Genomic DNA, 8,017 nt, shown 5'->3' with positions numbered 1-8,017 from the left:
TTGTGAGAAATGCGGGATCTAGAGCATGGCAAAGGCGGAAGCTATGGAGGATGGAAGATGAAGATACTACTCATGTTGACATTGACAAAGAAGACAACTATTACACAAGTGAATTAGGTTTCAAGATTGAGACTTGAACTCATAAACACAATCTTGTGTAGGACCGACAATGACACAGAGACTTGACAGAAAGAGACAAGTACTATTGCATTATCATCATATGAAAGTGATAGTCAAGTACATCATTATATAGGATTGCTTGGTAGCACATTTCATCACTGTGCCTATGGGAAATGTCGCTCTTCCTAGAATGAACTGCATCTTCCTAGCCTAGTTGATCCATACAAAGGGGCATACATAGGGTGTGATTGGCAGATTCTCAACACCCCTCCTCAATCACAACCTGAAAGTACAAAGTGTGTAGAGGCTTTAGTGAGAGCAGCACCTGCAAAGTGTGGGCATACCACAAACATGGCAAAACACCAAAGGCTGTCGTAGAAAAGGCTAAGTGTGGGTACCATAAACATGGTGGACATCCAGAGGCTATAACAGGGGCCTCACAAAGTGTACAGAGGCTGTAGTACAAGGCTACATGAGGAGTTTTTTTTCAAGCTTATGAAAGGAACATTAAGGCAGGTACAATGCTTTTAAAACAGAAAATGAGAGACAAGGACCGATAGGTCCTTGTGGTCTTTTTTAGCATATGATTTCTCTTTGTCAGCATGGAAGATCTTCTTGTCTTTCATCTTTGGTTCTTCAGCTTTGAATGATGTGGTCTTTTGGTCTTCATGGCTGATCTTCTTATTGTCCTTCTTCCTTTGCTCTTTGATCTTATGGTCTTCTTGGTCTAGTTCTTCTTTGACTTTGCTTGCAACTTTAGTCTTCATGTCCATGTCTTTGTCCCCCTCAAGCAAAGACATCTCATTCTTCATGATGGCCAAGGTAACTGGAGTGTCTTCAAAAAATTTAGATGGAATCATTGATTGCACTTTAGTATGAGCAACTCCATGTCTCTCTGCAAGTAGATCACAAAAATCTTCTATGTAGTGTAGATAAGTCATGTTACTTTTCATAAAGTGTATCCACATATAAATCTTCTTGGTTATCATAGATATGACCAAGAATCTGCTTCAAATCTGTAAGTAAATGGCAACCAAATTGATCTTCAATGTGTCAAAAAACACAAGTGAGTGTTAAATCAACACTCTTAAGTATCAAGGGATACTAGAGTTGAAGATGGTGATTCTTGATGTGGTTGTTTGAATGCTTTGGAGCTCAAGTCTATGAGAGGTCTTCAAATCTTCAATGGGTCTTTAAGTGCTTCAGATATCTCCCCTCCTTGATTTGATGGACAAATGTTGTTGGAGACTAATCAAATCAGTGAATCAAAGTGGCAGGGTTTAGCTTGACTCAAGCCAATGAGGAAAATCAAGTGAAATGAAAGCTTGAAACAAAATAGCTATGGAGTCCCACAGTTAGGGTTTTCAGCCTGACTGGTTTTCGACCTGGCACAGCTCGTAGATGCAATGATCACGCGCGATATTCAGGGAGGAGTAGGTTCATGGGTCAACCTTTAAATGCCCTATGGTTGCAGGATGAATCGCGGCTTGTGCGTGGAGATCCAACAGCACGACAGGAAACAGCGCAGATTTGAACAGCGAGCTCGAATTTCCGCAATGCTGGGCTCGATGATGAGCAATGTTGGATTGTGATGTATCAGGGAGCTTCGCCACAAGTAGAGGAATGTTTCTCCAGAAGGAATCGTGGGCTAAGATGGCCTGTAGAGTAAGATATAGAAGCTCCAAGTGCTGTATGTCCTCTCTAGCTATGGCTGCCAAACAGTGGCTATGGGGTTCAAGTGAGAGATTGGAGTCATACACTCACACTGAGTTGGATGTGAGCTGGATAGAGGTTGAGAAGAATCAAGAGAGGCTGGAGAAGCAATGCCATGCCCAATTGGGCTCTGATACCATGTGAGAAATGTGGGATCTAGAGCATGGCAAAGGCGGAAGCTATGGAGGATGGAAGATGAAGATACTACTCATGTTGACATTGACAAAGAAGACAACTGTTACACAAGTGAATTAGGTTTCAAGATTGAGACTTAAACTCATAAACACAATCTTATGTAGGACTGACAACGACACAGAGACTTGACAGAAAGAGACAAGTACTATTGCATTATCATCATATGAAAGTGATAGTCAAGTACATCATTATATAGGATTGCTTGGTAGCACATTTCATCACTGTGCCTATGGGATCTGTCTCTCTTCCTAGAATGAACTGCATCTTCCTAGCCTAGTTGTTCCATACATAGGGTGTGATTGGCAGATTCTCAACATTTTTCTCTTCTTTTCTTACCTCTCAGTTCTCTCCTTGATAAGTGGTAAATGGGTTCAAGGCTTCAACCTCAAGCAACTGAGGCTTCAAGATTGCTTTCAAGCATTCAAGGAACAAGGATTGAAGGTTATTTCATGAAAATTGAGCAATTGAAGGCTTGTTCACGTATTTGGGATTATTCAAGAATTCATCAAGCTGTAGGTATTTCACTTCAATTCTTGATCTCTCACATCCATCCAATTGTTGAGCTTCATCCATTTGATTAAGAGATTTAAGAATTAAAATTTTCCCATCAAAATTTAGCCCTCCATTAGTTAAGATCAATTCATTTTTGAAATGCATGTAAGAGAGGAGGATTTAATAATGGAGAAAATACTAGCTACACTGGCTGGTATATAAGGTGTTAGGGACTTGATTTTTGACTCATCAAATAATAATGCAAGTCTCCTTTCATCTTCATCTCTCTCTCCAAGCTTTCATGGCCTCTTCCTCTCTCTTTATGTCTTACTCTCTCCTTTTCTAGTCTTTCTCTCTCCTTGTCACTCTCTTTCTCTCTCTTCCTGCAGTCTTTCCCTCTCTTCTACACTCTCTCTCTCCTCTTCTTCCCTCTCTCCTTTCCTCTTCTTGACAAGTGGTATCAAAGCCATAGCTTCTTGATCCAGTTGGTCAACATTCCATTCAATTATCTTTTCTTAGTTACACAGATTTAAGAGCCACAGGTACACAGGTACAGACATGACATGGAGTAGCAATCAAGGAATTTTGGACCACAAGGATTGTAAGTCTGGAGTATTTATGGAGTCTTGGACCAAGTTTGGAGGCTAGAATACCAGATTTAGCAGTTCACGGGTTGTTTTGGGCCAAATTTGAAGGTAAATTTTAAAGACAGTGTGGAGTAGAAGAGGGGAAAGTCCTGGTTACTTTTCAGGAACAATCTTCTTTCTCTTCATTCCCAAGAGGGGAAAGTCCTGGTTACTTTTCAGGAACAATCTTCTTTCTCTTCATTCCCAAGATCCTGCCAAGCTCCCATGGAGGTGAAAACACCATAGATCTCCCAAACCAGCTCTTAACTTTCCTTGAATGCTCATCAAATCAAAGAAGGGTAAGTCTGTTGGGCCTACAGGCACTGGTCTCAACCTACCTTCCCAAAATACAAAGTGAGGTGCTTTTGGATCCCCAAGGACTAGCTCCTCCTTAGACCATTGTCTACAACCATTGTGAGCATTGGATTGCTTGGCTGGAAGCTATTGGTTGGAAGCTTTCATTTCTTGCCGTAGTCTACAGACAAATATTCTAGGAGCAAGGAGCCAAGGCCGGAACCAATACCACCGCTGACAGCATGAAAAATGAGGAAGCCTTGCAAGCCAGTGCAGTTGTCTGCAAGTTTCCTAATGTGGTCCAAGCACAAGTCCACTATCTATTTTCAAATTGTATAGTGGCCACAGGTGAAGTTGTTCACTGCATCTTCCTTTCCACTGATGAGTTGCTCAAGCTGAAAGACCTGACGGTATGTGCCTGTGTGAATCTTGTCGATAATTGTTGGTTCTAGATCAAGGAACACAGTCTTGGGCACATGTTTCCCAGCACCAGTCTTGCTGAAGAAAGTGTTGAAGGCATCGTCTATTGCCATCGACTCTGTCCCTAGCTTCAGTGACCAACACATTGTTCAGAGTTGTAGTGTGCTTGTGGAACAATGCCATAAACTACCTTGTTCAATAATCCTCCAAGCAAAGAGCATGTGCAAATTCATTAAAGCGGCTCTGCACTTCAGTCACAATAATTTCCAATACCTTCTTTTGTTCAAAGCTTGCCATAGCAGCAATTGCAAGAAACGCCTTCTTAGCTGCATCTATGGCATCTGAGCCGCCTCCTAGAATGCTAGAGCTAGCTTTTTATATCTGATGTATTAGTTTCCTCGTAACATCAGGGTACTTTTCCAAGGAACAAGAAAGACCCAACAGGCTATTGTGGTCTTCCAAGTCTAGCTCTAGATCTGAGTACAGCTTCAACCACTACATCCACCACCTAATCTTGCCCAACCACATGCTGATACTGACATTTAGACAAACCTATGAGGTGCTCTTTCTCATTTTGTCCTAATCTAGTGAATGGAATCCCCATCCATCGACTCACTACCTCAGCTATCTATGGCATATCCAGAATCTACAGGCTCCATCATGTAGGCAGCTAGAAGTTCCGAGACAAGAGCAACGATAACATGAACCTTCTGCAAATTTTTTTTACAAATGCTAGAGCATCACTATCACCGATCTCACTCAGCTTTGTGTTTAACTCAACCATTCAATCAAGCTCGGCCTTGAACTCTGGATTTTCCATGTCAAGCACATCAGGGAATATTCTAGTAGTAGGCTTGGAGCCCTTGGGAGCATGGGGCTTCTTCTCCAAGACCAAGAGACTTCTCACCAATGTCCCAGTTGATCAAAGGAAGATTCAACATGTCATTGCACCTCTCAAAACTAAGCAGAGAAATATCATGACAACTCCAGCACCTAATCAATCAAACTACATCCTGTATCTTACAGGGCAGATTTGAATTCGAGGCCTTCATTAACTCCCCATTAAAATCATCAAATCAATACAGTGAAATTATGGCAGGAACTGCACAGTGGGCTTGTCTCAGGAGATTGAAAAAGAGAAATTGATTTCACCACCATGGGCATATTTTTGTTGTTGTTGCGAGCCACAAGACATTGAAGGCTCCATACGACCACGGGTTGCAAGAAGGAGGACAACCATGAAATCCTTGGAGTGAGCAGCCACTACCTCTTCCTCACCAAGCTTAAGCAAGGTATGTCTCATGGGTATGGTCTTGGTCTCTCTTCTCCAACCACTTGTTGAGCCCAAGCTCTTGCTTGGAGAGATTAAAGAATTACATGAACTCTTGTTTAGGGTGAAGCTATGGATCACCTATTGCTTGCCTTCTTCCATTATGCACTTCTTGAAATGCATGCTTGACTGAGCACACTTCAAATTTCTTTCCTGTTGGCTGTGAATTTAACTCCTTACCCATAATTGTGCTTGGTTTTGATTATTGATCATTAAGCCAAAAATTGTACGAAAGGGTAAGTGATGCAATTAGTGAGCCATTGATTTGTAGAGGTAACCCCTTTCCCCATCCCATTTTCCTTATTGATCATGCATATCATGAAAGGCCCAATCCTCAATTTGTAAATGCACATTGTGCTGGTTGCTTGATAATAAATATCCACCATGTATATTCCGGGTGAGGAAAAGCCCAATGCTAGGGGAGGTGGCAAGAAAAAAGAGGGGTGACCGCCCTTTGCCATCAAAGACCTTGAAGGGATGCACAACCCGGCCCGGGGGGACTTTGCCCACCTCCCGATAATCCAGAGCCCGAAATTGCTTGTAGGTGTGCAAGTACCCTCTTGAAGATCCAAGATATTCACTTGGCACTGATGTAGATGTATTTGCTGATGTACGGATGTATTATTGGCTGAAAATGTATGGAGAATACTACTGAGGATGTATTTGCAGACATGAGAATACATATGCAGTCAATGGCAGTGAATACGATACTTGGAATGTATGAGAGATGCCTATGCATGCGGAAATCATGCTAAGAGATGTTGATGACATGCTCAGTTCTAGAATAAGATTGCAAAGACTGAATTTGCATGATTGGGAAATGTATTATGCCATGTGGGATGACACTTTAGTTATGCATTAACAAGTTGATCCATAGCAACCCCTTTCTTGACCCCCACAGGGTGCTGTAAGCAATTTGCTTGCTTTTATAGAAGTATACCTACTCCCAGAAACTAAGATGCAGGTCTTACAGAGTGTCCACAAGTCCTACCAAGGGCTTTGATCAGTTTGGGAGCTCTATTTGGACTCTACAAGATACTTACAGGTCAAAACATGCCTTCTACAGGTGTAGATAGGGTGCTGGACTGCACAATACAACAATACTTTTCCTATTACAAAATTCTCTCTATAAAAAAAAAGCGCATGCTTATTCTCATTTCGAAGAGGGCATCCTTGGCTCTGACTTGAACAAAAAAAAGGTCAATCAGAGCTTTCTAGATCAAGTTATGGGTAAAACAGTGACATGTGTTCTAACGGGACTACACCTAACCATGGTAGGGAATAAGGGAAAAACTAAGGCAAATGATGACCTCCAGCAACAAATAAGAGATGCACATGCCCCAAGGGATGAAACTAACCCTGAGGTAGAAGATGAAGATTACTCTCATGATGTGGGGAGCTTCAACGTGCTCACTAACACCCTCAGTTCACATGAGACAAGGCATGTTGAGAGGCATAAAGAATTGATGGAAGGCATTGGTCACTCGAGGGACCACTATGGACACCCTTCCTGCTCAGCTCACTAAGTGGATGGAATTCCAAATGAAAGGGAAGGAACATGATGATAGTTTGGGTATGCATGCTGAAAGAGTGACTGGCCCATCAGTGAATGCAACAAATATGAACTCCCAAGGTATTTTGGGTTAGACCGAGCATCCCTAACAACACTTTTGAACAAGGAGAGCCTTCACATAGGTAAGAGGAGCCCATGAACAATGCAATGAGGGGTAAGTTCCAAGAATCACAAGGGCCCATGCCATATGTGCGAGTTCAGCCATCTTTTGGCAGAATTTACTCTAATAATGGATCATTTTTGGGCAACCACATAGATCAGCCTCAGTTTGGATATATGGGACATCCACCTAATCATGAAAGAGAGCTAAGAGACAATATTATTTTCTCAAAATTAAATGGTCAATCATCATCTCCAACTAAACTCGAAGAGTGGCTCTCCAAGCTTGAGGATTATTTTGACATCTTGCCCCGTAGTGATGACCAAAAGATCCATTTTGTAACCATCTACTTGGAAGGATTTGCACATACATGGTGGAGGTACATTAAAAGAGAAAATTAGCAAGTAGACTCATGGGAAGCGTTCAAGGCACTCATGGTGCAAGTATTTGTCTCGTCGATGGAGAAAGAAAAGCTTGTTCGCCAATGCTATGGCCTTGAACAATGTCATCTTGATGTTAGAGAATACGCAAATCAGTTCCTCAATCTTACTATGTATGTTGAGTCGATTAGTGATGATGCCAAGTTACACAAGTATGTGTATGGGTTGGATCCCCAACTCTCGATTGATGTTTCAGCTCAAAATCCATCAGATTTGTTAAAAGCTATTGAGTTGGTTGAGAGGTACTCTCGTAAGTATTGCCGGGATGCTTCATTTCAGCATGGATAGCAAAGAGGGGTGTCTCAGTCAGTGTTTGGATAGCAAAGAGGACCTATGCAATCACATTTCGGGCAGCAAAGAGGTGCTGTAAGATCAGGATATCTTGGGGCAAGTTATGATGGTGGTAACATGCCATTCAACACTCCTAAGATCCCCACATACCCCACTTTTAATGTCTCAAGACCACAAAGTAATTTCAGGATAGCAAACAACCCAAGAATGGATAATAGGCAAGGGGACACCAATAATAAAAATGCTTCAGCCCTTGACAGTCCAAAGTCCATTCCCATGGATTTGTAAAAAGAAAGAAAGGAAAAAGGGCTTTGTTTCAAGTGTGGCGAGAAGTATACAATTGATCATGCCTCAAAATGTGCTTTTAGAAATGCTAAGGCACAGGTTCACAGCATGTTGGTATTTGAGGACTCAGAGGAGGAT

The 8,017-nt window shown here is 41.9% G+C and overlaps 1 protein-coding gene across 1 annotated transcript; it reads right to left on the bottom strand.

Moving 5' to 3' along the window:
• Positions 1-3,604: 3,604 nt before the first annotated feature.
• On the bottom strand, positions 3,605-3,973 carry LOC148029416 (uncharacterized). The gene is made up of 2 exons (XM_087688559.1): positions 3,845-3,973; positions 3,605-3,760 (listed from the first exon to the last, which is right to left on the bottom strand). The coding sequence occupies exons 1-2, from the start codon at positions 3,971-3,973 to the stop codon at positions 3,605-3,607; spliced, it is 285 nt and encodes a 94-aa protein (XP_087544685.1).
• Positions 3,974-8,017: the final 4,044 nt, after the last annotated feature.

The sequence above is a fragment of the Lygodium microphyllum genome, chromosome 11 (genome assembly GCF_053477565.2).
Source record: "Lygodium microphyllum isolate KBCC chromosome 11, Lygodium_microphyllum_v1.1.10, whole genome shotgun sequence".
Classification (NCBI taxonomy): Eukaryota; Viridiplantae; Streptophyta; class Polypodiopsida; order Schizaeales; family Lygodiaceae; genus Lygodium; species Lygodium microphyllum.
The sequence above is the reverse complement of the archived record's forward strand: the minus strand, read 5'-3'. Positions and strand labels throughout refer to the sequence as shown.